Genomic DNA, 15295 nt, shown 5'->3' with positions numbered 1-15295 from the left:
TCTGTTGGGTCAGTGTTTGCTTTTTTCCTCTTAACCTGGAAATGTGAATTCCAAAGTGCAGTGCTCTGTTTCCCTTCTCACCACTCCTGCTGCTGAATGTGTGAGCCAGCGGGCAATTCTGAATGCCTGCTACCTTCCTGCCACTTCTGGCTTCTCTGCTTCTTCAGAGCTGCTTACTAATCCTTCTTTTCCAACAATCCTTGCTTCTCTGTGCTGTATAATCTGCCAGGACTGTGGTGCAGCCACAGCAGAAAAGCACTCTTGCTTTGAGGTCCTGCTTTGCTGCCTTTCTCCTTCTCTCTCCTGCGATCTTCCTCTTACTCCTGCATCCCTTCATCATTCTTTCCTTTGTCTGAAGATTATTTGTCTGCAATTGCACCTTGGGAGGGAGAAAAACATTTTGGTTGGCTTAAGACTTGGTTGGTTAAAAGGCTGTACTTCCAAACAAGTGGTCTTCACCTCGTGTCCCGTCATTTTCCAGGACAATCTGCGTAAAAAGGATGATCGGATTGAAGAGTTGGAAGAGGCACTCAGAGAAAGTGTTCAGATAACTGCAGAGCGAGAAATGGTGCTAGCACAAGAGGAGTCAGCCAGGATCAATGCTGAGAAACAGGTCTGCAATCTTGTGAAGTCACTGGTAGCCCTCCTAGGAAAGTAACCAGACAGTAAAGTACTAATTCCCCTGCTTTCCTGCCTGAAGCACAGCTGGCTTTCTTTGATCCTGTGTGTCTGTTCCACTGTTAGGTGACAGAACTCATAAAATCTGCAAAGCCTTCATAGTAAGTTGTATTTCATAGGTAAGATTTTCTACAAATTAAAATCAAAATATAAGGTATCCTGAGCTTTTGAAATTGGTTTAAGCAGTAACTCTTCTGATCTCTCTTGCCTGTCGAAGCTGCTTTCCTGTGTGTAAGGTATACTTAGATTTACTGTCTTGTTCATTGAATTTATTTGAAATACAATGGTTTCTATGAGCCTGGTTGTGTTTATGGACTACAGTCTCCTTACACTTGCAAAACAACTGGTTAAAAACACAAATCCCTTGGCTTGAGCCAAGCATGCACACAGAAAATACACACTCCTGTACTGAAGTCACAAGTAGAAACTTTCATGCATTACTCAATTTTGTGCCACTGATACTCTGAAGAATCATGGACGTGCCTGATTTTAGCTCAGGTAAGTAATCATCAAGAAAGCATACCCTAAGTAATGAATAAATCCATGAGATTTTGATAAAGCTTGTGAAGCAGTAGCTGAAACTGGCACTCCTAATTTTGTGAGCCTCTTCAGTGTTTTTCACTGTTCCTTAGGACAGTAATTAGCAAAGGTGGGCCTTTAGTTAAGTTGCATTTCAATGGAGGAATCTCCTTGTCTTTGTTATTTACTTAACAGCACTTCTGACCAAGTGCACCTTAAAACATTTTAAGAGGTTTTTCTCATCATGTATTCTTGTATCACAGGTGTTAATGAAAAAGAAGTAGAAATCCAAGTTTTCCTGAAGATATCAATTGTTTCTCTCTGAGCTAGTGTTTGCTGGTAGATGTATTGAGGATAATTCTGGTTGCTGTATTGTAGGATCACAGACTGTGGGATGGAACTCACTTTCAAGAATGCATTCTTTCCAAACTTCTTGTAGCCTTTAAAAAATTGCATGAACTAGAAATGTTAACTGGCTAGTGAATGCCACTTTGAAGATTAGATCTCCTTGAAAGGAAAATATATCTCACAAAGTATTGGGTTCCATGATGAGGCACAGAAGTAAAAAAACTGGTATGTGATTTGAAGCCTAGGATGTTACTGTGTTTTAATTAATTTGTTACAAGACAAAGTGACCATTTTTATATTCTTTGAGCACCTAGAAGCTGGTGCTCAAAGAATATAAAAATATATAATTATAAAAATATATGCATATAAATATAAAAAATAGATTGTTGGAATTGGGCGTAACATCTTAAAAATGAGGCAAGGCAGGGAAATGCACAGCCAGAAGATCAATAAACCATCAGGGTCAAGAGAGAGATTGAGAAGAGAGAAAGACAGCCAAGACAAGTAAGATTTGTGGGTAACAGCATAAAAAAGGAATATTGTAGGTAACAGCATAAAAAAGAAATTAATTTGGATGTAGCAGTGCATGCAGAAGTGAGGAGGAGGAAGGAGAATGGAATGAGAGAAAAAAAATGGAATGGAATTAAAAAAAGCTGACACCTATGATAGCAGTGGCTTACTGTAACAGAACTAAACTTCCACCTCAGACCAATTATGGTTTTTAAAATATGAGCAACAAATCAGCACAGCAGAAAAGGATCTGCAGACTCTTGTTCTAGTCAGCCCTGGGAGAGCTGCTGTGCCCCACTTTGTCCAGCAGGATTTTGTTCTGCTATCACTTAAATGCAGTCTGGTGTATTTAGAGTGGTGGGAAGTAGCTGTTTTTCCAAGGTGCAGAGGAGACTTCCCTTCAAATGTTTTTCAGTGCATATTTCTTCAATTACTTTTAAAGAATGCCCTCTTTGTTTTATTATGTCCTGTGGAAGTTCTTTGTAGAATTTTGAAAGACAAACACAGGTAATATTAGAGTTTTAAAATGCAAGACTCCATGTTCCATATACTATCAATGGCAAATCCATTGACTTTTACAAACCATATAATAGGTTATTAATATTCTTAAACCAAGAGCTCTGTGTGTGATTTTTAACATGTTGATGTTGTTCAAACTGACTGTAATTTGCTTTTAATTGCATGCTTTTTTCTTTCCTCTCTTGTTTATCTTGTTTTCTACCATTCTGCCACTTCACTGCCTGTCTGAAGCTTTTTAATGAGTCAGTGCATGAGGTCAACCATTTTGGCTTTAGGTGGTTCAAGGTATGAGCACATCTCATCTGTGTGTGCCTCTGCCCCAATATTTCGTGTTGTTCCTGTAGCCTTGTCTTGTGTAATCCTGCCCTCCATCATCTCTTGATGTGTGGTGTTGTGCTATTTTAGAGTTTCAGATTTGAATTAGTGCCCACAAAGCCACCCTGGATTTCATGGTTCTCATATATCCTAAAATGTTGCTCTCTTTAATCCAGTGTTTGAAAATATCCTGTCAGTGTGTATCTATGTATGCAAGACATCTCCTGCTGACTAAAAGATTTCTGTTTATTTCACCATTTCAGACTTGTTCTTTCTCTCATCTTTCTCAAAAATAAAATCAGGCATTTCCTGCTGGAAGCAGTGCCCCCATTGAACTGGGCATAGTTTTATTATCCCCTCTGATCTGTGTAGCAGGAGCCCTGCCATACAGAGAGCACATGAGGCAGTCTTGCATAGATGGGAAGGCTTGAAGAACTTTCAAGCCTTTCTTTCTAACAAAAGTCACCTTGTTTTGATGGTGCACCTGCTGAATCCTCTGTGTAGATCCTGTTGTGAATTCCTCCCAGCTGTGGGGTTATTTAGTGCTGTGCCTGGGCCCACTAGTTCAGCCCTCTGTGTCAGAAGGTGTATTCAGACTTCTTTCTCAGTATTCCCATAAGGCTGAAGGTAGGATGTCTCAGATAAACACTTCTGTCATAAAGGTTTCATGGTAAATGTAGATTCAGACACTATTTCTGCATTAACCAAATCTGAGTTTATTTTAGAAAAGCTGTCATTATGTTCCTCAGGGGAGAAAAACAGAATTGCATCAAAGTTTTTCCCTGCTCAGAAATACAGCAGTAGTTTTGCTCCCTAAGGAAAACTGTTGGAGGTTTTATTTGAAAAGAGGCCCTGTCTTGTTCACAAACCCTTTCACTGTCCTGGTGCATCTTACCATCCCCAGCAGGTTATCCTTTGTATGAATTGAGTGCTAATCAGCACCATTCCCAGGACAGTGCTGGAAATGTGCTCTGATCCTCATGAAAGAGTGGGACCCTTTTTGTGAAATAAAGTGAAACACAAATTTAAGTTCTGTGACTGAGTGTTGGTCAGTAATTAGTGACAGGTGCTTGTCTCAAGGAGCACAGTAGAAGGATTATTGGCACTTCTAGCCTTCCTTATTGGAGGGCACAGTTCACAAATGTTTTCTGACCTAAAATACTTCATGCTCTCCTTTTCCTTGCCCACTTTCAATCTTGAGTGCACATCCCAGCTGTTTCCCCAGCTGAGGTCATTCTGGGGCTGTGCTGTGAAATGGAGCAGTGACCTGGAGCAGTTCATGGTAACATCTGACTTATTTTTTGAAGGGATTTTTCATGTGAAGCACTTCCACTGCCCTTGTTCATGAATCCCCATGCACAACTTGAGGTACATCTGAGGAAGTGCTGACCTGTGTGGGCAAGACTAAGAAGTGAAGGCAGGAGTTGCATATACTATTATTACTAAAAATATTTTTACCAGAAACTTATTGCAGCCTTTACAGTGGGCTCCTATTTCTTTGAGTGAGATGGTGCATTGCCTGACCACATCATACATTTCTCTAGCTTCTTCTATTTCCTTCAAATTTGAAAAGCAGAAGATTTTAGAAATTTAAATAACATTCCTGCTGATAGTAGTGCAGCTCTGTTCTCTCATGAATGTCAACTCCTGCTTAAATGCACTCTCTGTATAGTGTCAGCTAACATTTAACTCCTTACCCTAAAATGTAATGGCAAATGAGCACATAAAATAATGGCCATTACCTCATCCTTCCTTCCTTCCTTAAGTAGCTACTTAAACTGAAATTTTTAAGTTGGCAGGCTGGTCTTGACACCTTCCATCAACTTTTTCTGAAGTTATGGTTCACAGTGGGACATTTTAAATCAGGTTAAGTATGTCAACCTATAAATAGCTGTATCTTTATTTATACTCTGTGTCTTTTTATCCTACATAGGGCAGATTTTTCTATTTTCCTTTTCTTATGGAAAATGCAAAAGATTGAATATTGTAAAAGTAGTGTATTGTTTAAATGTATTTTCCTACACTCATTCCTTTCTCCCACTGTCTCTATAAATTATTTCAGCAGGATTTAATATTATTTCAGGTATATTACATCTAAAATATGTTGATAACAAGACTCCTGAAATTCTATATCACATATGCCTACTTCAAAATAGTTTTCTGTTTGTTAAGGAAAAATAAAGATGAAATAGGTTAATAACTCAACCAGAACCTCCTTAGCAGTTCTCTCCCATTTCCCTGTTGTAAATACAAGGTCTGCAAGGGTTTGAATGTAGAGTAGAGCCTCCAAGAGCCTTTTGTCTTATCTGTAAGTTACTGTGCTGAAATTCTCACCAAGTTTTGAATTGTATCTGTCATTTGCACTTCTGTCAGAACACCATTCTGGTTTTAACTTTCTAGCAAATACTATTTAGACTACAATTCATTGTAAGAATAGAATAGAAAGTACATTTACAACAGATTTATCATATATTGGATGCATTCCTATCAAATACCTTCTAAAAATGCAAGATAAATTAAAACATACCTTTTTTGCTGAGCATTTTGTTACTGAAATAGATCTGAAATATTTTCTCACATATGTTGAGAAATAATTGGAATTATTTCACAGCACAAACACTAAGTTACTTTCTGCAGGTCCCTGTAAATGAAGACTATAAAGTGGAGTTTCTCAGGAACTAATTATCTGTAGATGTTTTCTGAGCACCACAGAAATGTCAGAGTTCTGACTGCTCTGTAATACCTGCTGGAAAGCTTGCTTTTAATGCTTTTTAACTCTTCTTCTGTATTTCCTAGTGAGAAATTTGATAAACTTAGAGATAGGGGATCAAGGCAGTAATCCAAGGTATGGCTTGGGGGTAAAGGTGCTGGAGGTTTTTTTTTAAGATTTTTCTTGGGAGTTTACATTTCTTTGGCTGAACTTCCCTTGAATATCTGCTGAAAAGCTCTTTTCTGTAAAAGTCTGCCAAAATCATTTTGGCTTTTGAGTGTGTGTTTATATGTACACGTGCAAAGTAATTTGAGTGCTTAGTTCATATTAAGTAAAATTCTCTGCTAAAAATTTATATTTTACTTTGTTTTACTGATAAAATTTTCAAGAGCTTTTTAAGTTAGTGTCAGCCCAAAGTATAACCTTACCATTGTTTTCCAAGAGATTTACTTTATTCCTTTGTCTGATTGTTCTGCTTTGTTGGAGAAAGCATTTTGGGTAACTGAAGTTCACTGGGCCCTGTCAGTGACTATGTTTGCAGTAATTTTTAGGAGCACTGCATCTCCCTAATGTTACTTCTTTTCCCTGGATATTTAAATGGATTACATAACCTTTTCCTTTAAAAATACACAGGTTTGTACTGAGTCACACTCCCTGCAAGGGAGAGGTAATTTGGTGTGTAATTCCCTCTGCATTCAGTAATGTACCTTTTAAGAGGTGGAAGAGTGGAATTTTTTCTGTCTTAGTTGTGTTCACTGTGCTGAGCTGGGGGCTTGGGAGGGTTTTTTATCTCCAGATGGGAAAAATGAATAGAGAGAGAAGTGAATAGGAAATCATGCCTAGCAACTTTGAGGCAGAGATCTTTTCTAACATTATAGAAAAAAAAAAAACAAAACTTAAAAATCTTTCAGAATCATGGAGCTGTTTAGGTTGGAAAAGACCTCTAAGATCATTGAGTCCAGCCATTAACCTGATACTGCCAAGCCCACCACTAAACCTTGTCCCTAAGCACCACATCTACCTGTCTTTTAAATTCCTCCAGGGATGGTGACTTTGTTTTTATTTAATTTGTTGCTCTCCTTTAAGGTTGCAAAGCAGTCAAAATTTGATGACTTTCAGGAGTACCAGGGACACTGAAAGCATAATTAACCTCTGTGCAAAATATACATTGAGCATTTCTCCATATAACTCACCTTTTCATTTAATGAAATGAGAAATACCCATGGAAAATGTTATATAGAAATTTGGTGCAAGTGCTGATTTTAAGATCATTTTGTCTGTATTTTTATCCCTTTTTATTGTTTAAGAGATAAATACTGATTTCATGTTATGCCTTTTACTAAGTCAGGTGTCCCAGACAAACTCTATCTTGGCATCTCTCTGCCTGTTACATTATTTTCTGAAGCACCTACTTCTAGGCAGCATTTTATTTCTTGTGGCTCAAGAGAAAATCAAATTCTTGCAGACTTGGTTACATTAATGCTTGCTTGCAATTGTGAGGAGCCACGCAAATACTTGTGTTAATATTTGTTTAAGCCAGTCCTGTGCTTTTTTAATTTTAAATTCCTTTTCCAGTTGCATTCTCTGTGATCTTAAATGTAAGTGTGATACAATAATATGTAGGCTAAAGCATTAGAAAAACTCATTAGACTTAAGCATTAGATTCATATATGTTCTTTTGCTGACATAACTGAGTTTTCCTCCAAATCCATTAAGTGCAAGAAAATAAATTTTCCTTTCCATAGCATTCTCCTATATAAAAAACACAGAAGCCTGACAAGCTTGAGGTTCATTAAATTGGGGATGCCTCTTCATTTGAAGTATTTCCTTCTCACACAAACACTTTGACTTCCCTGTACTGCTGTTTCCCATTGGATTCCTTCAAACCCTTCACTGAATTTCAGCCTGAATTCAGCTGGCTCCAAATAGTGGAAGTTCTTTTTATTTATTGTAGTTAGGTTCTGCTACTTGCTTTCTGTTAACTACAATGCTAAAGATCTGCTTCCACAAGTTTGTAGAGGTGGAAACTTTGCTGAGTTTGCCAATGAGACTGTGCTTCTTCAGTTGCCACATGTTCAGCCTTCCCATGGCAGTGCATGTGCTTTCATTTATTTATGTTCATGATCCTTAATGTCTTTTGGGAAAAGAGTGTTAAAGTTGTATATGGAATCAGCATAACGTTTTTCACTGCTTGTAGTGAGTTAATACATCACACCAGAATTTTTCTCTTTGGAAAATCAATCTGTGCTGTATAAATTGACAGTCTTCAATGCTGCACAGCATTAAATATTTACTTGGAATATTATTCAGTTAGGTCTAAACTGTCTGCCATAATGACATATCCTAGTTAACTGAAATTGTCTAAAATGCAGCAAAATGGAAACCAGCATGGTCTGCAGAAAGCTGGTAAAAACCTGCTGAAATCCTTGGGCAGTCTCTTCTACCTTAGCAGCAGTAGATGTAACCTAAGAAGGGGCAATTTATTTTGAAGATGGCCATGTTTAGAGCTGTGGCTGGAGTGTCATGATTTAATCTTAGATCTAGAGAATTTTGTTTGGATGTGATAAATTGTGCCAAATGAACACAGCATGTGCAGTGCTGCACAGTGCTTCATGTGCTGCATGCTAGGGTCTCTGCCTCTGTACAGATTTTTAAAAGGTGATCAAAATCCAAGTTTTTTCAAGATAGATTATTGTTCCTAGTGATTGCTGCTGTATTCCCAAGGGCTGGGAATTGCTAGTCCTGAAAGATGAACACAAGACAGTTTCCTGAGACTATAGATCCATGTAAAGTAGAATGGGGCAGCTTCCTTTGGTATGGTTATCTGGATTCAAAAACATGAGAATGTTTCATTTGATAATGTTTTTGCTTGAGGAAAGTGTGGAAATAGAATTCTAACTTGTTACACTCTTCAGATACCAGTGACTAAAACAGATTTCTTTTCCTCAGTAGAAATCAGAGTTCAGTTTTCACTTATTTTTATTCAAGGCCTGACTCAAATATTTTGTTTGTGTTAAGCAGAGGCAATTATTGTTTTCTTCTCCAGAGCTCTTGTCCCAGCAGTAAGCTGTTGCTTATTTGTGTAGGTTATAGCCCACATTTAGGAGATACAACTGTCAAAACTACCTCCAAACATCCTAACAGGACACAGCTGTGACTTGCTGAGTCCTGAAGGCTTAAGAGTTTTCTCTTTTCCAAACATCTGTGAATCCTGATTCCTCTTTCTTCATACAAAAACTCAGTGTTCTGAGAGTATGAGTGAAAAAAGCTTGATGAACACTCAGGTAACAAAACCCTTGACAGAGACTTCTTTGTTGATGTTTGTGTGGCTTCTGCAGGAGGAACATGGTGAAGTCTGGTCAATCTCATTAGTGCTCTTCCTTGCCTAGAGCCATCAGTGGAGCCAGCAAGGAGCAATACAGAGCATTTACTCCTTTTTATTATCAGATGCTCTTTTTATAATGAAGTTTTTGTTGGGAGACCAGCTCATGGAAATAAGAGACATCAGCTGTCTAAATATCTCAGTTTCACAGTGATAAGAAAAATTGCATTCATCTGTGGTATCCTGCAGATTTTCAGACCATGGGCTTTTGTTCTCTTTATCTTGCTCCTCTCCTTTTTCCCATTTAATAAGGTAAGAATGGAACAGTGGCACCAGTTCTGTTAAGCCACCAAGACACTATTTTATCCGGGATGCTGAATGTACAAAATCCAAACAACCAAAAAAAACAAAGGCACAAAGACTTAAGAAAGCCACACAGTCATGTAAAGAAAGACCAAGTTCACCCCTAAAATTACTGCTGTATATTACAGATGATCAAAAGATTCTGCCTTTCTCTGGAGAACTGATAATCCACCAGCCATTTTCACAGCTTCAGCACTCACTCCCCTCTTTACCTCAAACAGAATTCCTTCTCCTTGTGCAGTCTCCCACAGTCCTCTAATGCTGTACACAGCTGACTTTGGCAAAAGGATGCTGCAAGTCTGGCACCCCCTTTGAGATGCAGGTAGAAGTGATAGAAACATCTTAATTACTGCACCCTGTGCACTGGTGCTGAGTAAGAGGGGCTTGAATTGAAGCCAGAGCTCCAGCCTGAGTGGTGGGACAGAGCCATGCTGCTTTACACCCCTCTGCTGACAGGGAGGCAGAGCTTTCTGCTGTTCTGTGGTTGAGGGCTGTCCTTACCTTACAAATCAGACATTACAGTATAATTTTACTGAGGGACAGGAAGAGTTTTCTTGTTATTGTTTACTGATTTCTCTCCTTTTCCTCTGATACTTTTAGCTCTAAAGAAGCTATACCTAACAGTTTTCTCAATATCTATAGGAATTTGGAGTTCCCTTAACTCAGAGTAGCCAAGAGTTTAGTTAAGTGTCTTGGATATAATCTTTAAGAGTACCTTAAAGCCACCCTACTGCTTTAACGAAAATGGGGCTATGATGAAACCATAACTCATTTCCCTCTTATTTTGTGTAAAGGTTTATTAGCTTGTGATTTAAGCAAACCATCTGGTCCTGCTGGCAATCCAAGTTATGTCAGACTCAGTGCTTTCTCCCTGTAATATGTTACTGGAGGCAGTTAAATTACATGCCTAAGTCCCAAGTCTGGCCTGTGCTTTTTCCATGTCTTAACATCTGTTCTAGGAATTTTTTCTGGGACCCAAACAAGTTTACATGGAGCCAGATCTCTTGTCTTTGTCTTTCTTTTCATGTCCATTTCTTTTCCTTCTCTGCAGTCTAATCAGTTCCACTGAGTAAAAGATAATGCAGAAATTTGCAGTCTCTTTATCATTTCAGCAATTGACATAGTGAGATAAAAAATACTTTAAAAACTCAAGAGCTGTAGATAAATAGGAGACTGTCATCTGAGAGTGGCACTTTGAGAAATGTTAATTACTTTTTCAGTCCTTCTAATATCCTTTCTACTGGCTTCTAACTGCAAGGCTTTTTGTTTTGCTTGCCTAATTAATTTTGGGTAAAACTACAGATTCTTATTACATTTTGTCTTGCAATGCTAATTTCTTGTTTATACAAAACAGGTCTATGTTTAGAAAATAAATAATTTTAAATATACTTGTTAGCCTGCTGAGATGGTTTTGAAAAGATCTCTAGTGATTGATTTATACACAGATCATGGAAAATGACTTGTGTTGGTATTTGTACTTGTGTGCTCAGAAATGCCATCATTTTGTATTCTGCCTGGAAGTTTTGAGACACAATAATGAATATAAACAGCTGTCCCATGGCCTGCTGTGTCTGTATGTATATTGGAAGAACTAGAATTTCTTTCCTTCAATCAGAAGCATAAAAACAATTCTGATTCCAAGTATGTAATTAAACAGTGAGCTGTGTTTCCAAGTTTGACCAAAAATACTGTTTCTCCAGCTTAGGAGCAGGGATCTTAGTGTAACAGTCAGGTACCTTTGTCTTGTCCTTTGAGGCTTTTAATTACAGACTGGCAATGTTGAGGGAGGGGGTTCTCCCTCTCTTTAGCCCTGGAGAAACCCCACCTGGAGCATCCAGGGTCCCCAGCACAGGAAGGACACAAAGGAGCAGGTCCAGAGGAGGCCAAGGTGATCAGAGGGCTGGAGCACCTCTCCTGTGAGGAAACCCTGGGATTTGAATTGTTCAGTCTGGGGAAGGCTCTGGAGAGACTTCATTGCAACCTTGAGTTATAAAAAGGGGACTTGAAAGAGAGAGAGACTCTTCCCCAAGGTCTCTAGTTACAAGATAAGGGTCAGTGTTTTTAATCTGATAGAGAATAGTTTGGACTGGAGATAGGGAAGAAGTTCTGTATAATAAACATGGTGAGACACTGGAACAAGTGCCCTGGGAAGTTGTGGATGTCCCATCACTGGAAGTGTTCAGGGCTGTGTTGGATGGGGCTTTGAGGGGCCTCATCTGGTGAAGGGCATGGCAGGAGGGTGGTGCTTGAAGGTCCCTTCCAACCCAAACCATTTGATGAAAAAATGACAAATAAAATAAGATACACAATCTTCTCTGTAAAGATTGATAATCTACAGTTGAGAAAAAGCCTTAGCTAACAAAAGATTTTTTATATAGGGTACCAGTGATTTGCTGGTTTTAATGGCAGTCATATACATGTGAATTTGGATGCATTCATATCCTGTCACTTGAAACTAGAACATTTTCCTTTGTGGTGTCTGTGTAGGGCATTCTTTAGCTTTTTCCTCATTCTTGGTATGCACATAGCCTATAAACATGGGTTCTGTGGGTCACCATTTCAGAGCAGAGCCTCTGCCCCTGCAGGTGTTTTTTCGAGTGTGCAGCATTGTGCTCTTTTTCCCCCAGACTGATGACTCTGCCATTGCCTCTCTAGAGTTGCACAGTCCCACTCTAGGGAATTACATTGTGATACCAGCATTCATGATGCTTTTGTGGCTTGGATCATGACCCAGAATTGCTCTGCTTCTCTGAAAAGGTGCAAGCAGAAAATTAAGCTCTAGAGCTATCTTCCTGAGAGGGTTAGAGAAGCCTTTTCCAATTTTCTGTGCAGTAGAAGAGTTATCTTCAGGTGATGCTTTATCACTGAGGAGAGCTCACAATGGGAAGAAAAAAGGGCAGCTGCCACTCCATTGTAATGTAAACAATCTGAAGTGTTGGGGATGCTGAGGTTCTGTTAGTGAGTTGTCTGTCTGGATTGACTTCAGGTGTTGGAGTCTTTGGGCTCTGATTTTTAGAGGCAAACAATAACAACCACATCAGTTGATATGAGCATTCTTCCTGGCCTGAAATATCAATTGTGTCTCAGGAATTCTTAGCAGTGCCTTAGTTCTCATGTAACAGGTGAGGAGCTGGAGCTTGCCTATCCTGATCATCAGAAATCATTCCAAGAGTAGTTGGAAGGATTTCCAGCCTCAGTAATACTTTGTATATACAGTCCCTTTCTCAGTTTTGCTGTCTTTTTATTGGCTTTTGGGGAACTTGACCAAGTTCTTTGCAAGCCCCTGTCTTCACATTACCCAGTGGCCAGAAAGGTTTACTGGAACCACTTCATTTTTGGAGGTAATGTGGTATCTCTTTGTCTGTGCAAAAGCCTTTTGGGTTTTGATTTGCAGTTGCAGGAGGCTGAAATCACAGTCTGTAGGAGCAGGGAGGTTAAGATGGTAGATAGGCTCCTGACAAGAGCTTCAGGTTTTTTTGTTATTAAATCATTTCTTTACAGGCTGTCATTGACATAAATAAAGTTCTCCTGTTGCATTGCCCTTTCTCTCTGCCTTGCTTTCATGTTTCCTAAGGAGGGAATGCAATACTATGCAAAGTATTTGTCCTGTCTTGACATTTCCCTTTTCTGCTGCTGTGAATCTCATCCTGATCTAATTAACATTCTTTGCCTTCTTTCACATAGTTTGTTCAATCTCTCAAGAAATCTCTCCTCTAATGGAAACTTATTTCAGCTTGGTGTTCTTCCTTAGAGATAAGCTGTCACCTGGGCAGGTCACTGAAGGCCTAAGAACAATGAACCAAAAAGTCTCCATTTAAGTTCTCTGCTCAGAATACATGAAGACTTTTCTGGCCTGTCTGCAGAGAACTGAATGGTGGCTATGTCCTAGACAGTCAAAGATACATCTTGCTTTATATACTGTCATTTGAGAAAAGAGTAGCAAGAGTTCACTCTTTGCATCCTCTGAAATGGGTGGAGACTTTCTAGCTACAGCTCACAGGGCACGAGCTTACCCACAGCTAAATTGAAAATGTCAACAGCATGTCTCTGAAAATGCCTCAGCGTGCCAAGAGCTCTGGTTTTGGCAAATATTTTTTCTTTATTATGTAATTAGCTGCTCTCAGGGGGCAAAATCCAAGGGTAGATGTGAAGGTTTTAGTAGAGGCTAAATTAGATGTGCATTGTAAGTAGTTTGCTTCCAGTGAATATTCCTCTATCATTTCTCACAGGACTGCTTACTGAGATAGGTCTGCACTAAGATTCTGCTGCCAAATGAAATGTTTTGTTTTGTAGAAGTTTAATTGAAATAGACCCATGGACTATCTACAACCTGATGAATCTGAACAACAAAGTCTTTACTGTGAATACAATCATCACTATTTTGGTAAACTTTGTCTTTAAATTGTGTGACAAATGGCCCTTGCTGGAGAGCTTGGAAGGTAGTGACAGTTCTGTAAACCAAGTTGTTGGCACAGTTTAAAAGCTACTCACATTCCAGCCATTCCTAATACATGATTAGATCAATTTTCTGTTGGCCTGCAAAAATCCAAACTATCACCTTAGAATTAAAAGAGTTATCAAGCAGAGAAATGAGAAAGATGAAGTACCTGCAATAAGCACTTCTAGGAGATACTCTTGCCACCTCTCCCTAGGAGCCTTGGCCCAGCTATCAGGCTCCAGTTTCCTCATGTCTTCCAAAGAGCTCAGAGCTGTCACACTGCAGATGTACATCAGGCAAACCAGTGTTAGCATCACAGACCCTGATGGCTGGCAGTGGGAGGAAGCCTGTCAGAAATACTTCAAACCTGATTATGGAGAAGATGTTGCTTCAGAGTTGTTTTATCTTGGCAGCTGACAAATTGACACAGGTCCTTTAGACTGCTGCAGTTGGCTGGGGGCTTGCTGATTCCAGGTGGCTTTCTGTTCAAGCCCAGGGGTTTACAGCTGGAGTGCCTCTTTTCAGTTTAAAGGAAAATGTGCATGTAGGTGCTTTTGATCCACCCACAGGAAGCAGAGACTGATATCCTAGCAGCTGATGCACAAGTGCACCTTCATTACTCCACCATTTTTCTAAGAATCAGTTTCCATCCTAGTGGTATTATTTCTGCAGTTCTTTGCATTCTTTTCTGATGTATTTTCTCTATTTCACTTTATGGAGTTTTCTCTTAGTTTTAAAAATTGACAGATTTTCTGATCTTGTTTTGCACACTAAACACTGATAAAACAGGGAAAGTTTGGTTATTATATCCATGCTTGCCAGCTGGGACTACTTGTCACTGAGGTTCTCCTTTGGTCTGTTGATTATTAGATGATTTCTTGGCTGTACATTTTGAATAGTTTATAATAATTGCATACTTTAATTTTTTTATTTAGTTTGCTAAGCATAAGAATAACCACCTTTTGGCAACTGCATTTGAATGGAAGTAGAAAGGCTTTCTGCAGTAAACACTGCACAATGTCTGTGCTAGATTTTTATAAGTCTCCTAATTCTCAGTTGAAATGTTTCTTGCTCTGTCACCAATTGAGGATGAAAACCAGTTTTATTATCCATGTTTGTCCTGACTCATTAGCTCTACTTTTAGGAATACAGGATTTATTAAAGCATGTTACATGCTTGCCTCCTACAGCACCTATATAGCAAATGACATACTCAACTCTCCTTGTAAAAATATGTAAGTAGACATTGAGCTTGTTGTAAATGCAATAATTCACTTCCAGGATGGATCACAAGTTGACTGTTATGGAGGGATATAAAGGCAATGCATTGCTGTGTTTGCATACTAAATTTATACAAATATTGGATTTTGTGCAGCAGTAGCATCTGAGTTTCTCCAGTTGAAAGAACATTATAAAAGCATTTATGAACACTTGGTTTGTGATGGAAAGAGAAAACCTACATGGAAGAAGTCAGTGGAAGTATTATGCCCTGTGGTATTTTCTGAGACCCTTGATGAAGGGAAGAAATGATGAATCTGACTTCATGTTCTTAGAAGGCTAATTTATTATTTTAA

General features: G+C 38.9%; 1 protein-coding gene across 5 annotated transcripts in view; it reads left to right on the top strand.

The window, feature by feature from the left end:
• ERC1 (ELKS/RAB6-interacting/CAST family member 1) overlaps window positions 1-15295 on the top strand; it is a 280985-nt gene that overhangs the window by 164072 nt on the left and 101618 nt on the right. For all 5 annotated transcript variants that reach the window (XM_059845691.1, XM_059845689.1, XM_059845690.1 and 2 more), the window contains one exon: window positions 482-613. In XM_059845691.1, the coding sequence (XP_059701674.1) occupies window positions 482-613 (132 nt within the window). The remainder of the gene's footprint in view (window positions 1-481; window positions 614-15295) is intronic.

Source organism: Haemorhous mexicanus, chromosome 5 (assembly GCF_027477595.1).
Source record: "Haemorhous mexicanus isolate bHaeMex1 chromosome 5, bHaeMex1.pri, whole genome shotgun sequence".
NCBI classification, from domain to species: Eukaryota; Metazoa; Chordata; class Aves; order Passeriformes; family Fringillidae; genus Haemorhous; species Haemorhous mexicanus.
Note: the sequence above shows the minus strand (reverse complement) of the source record. Positions and strands in the feature narration are given on the sequence as shown.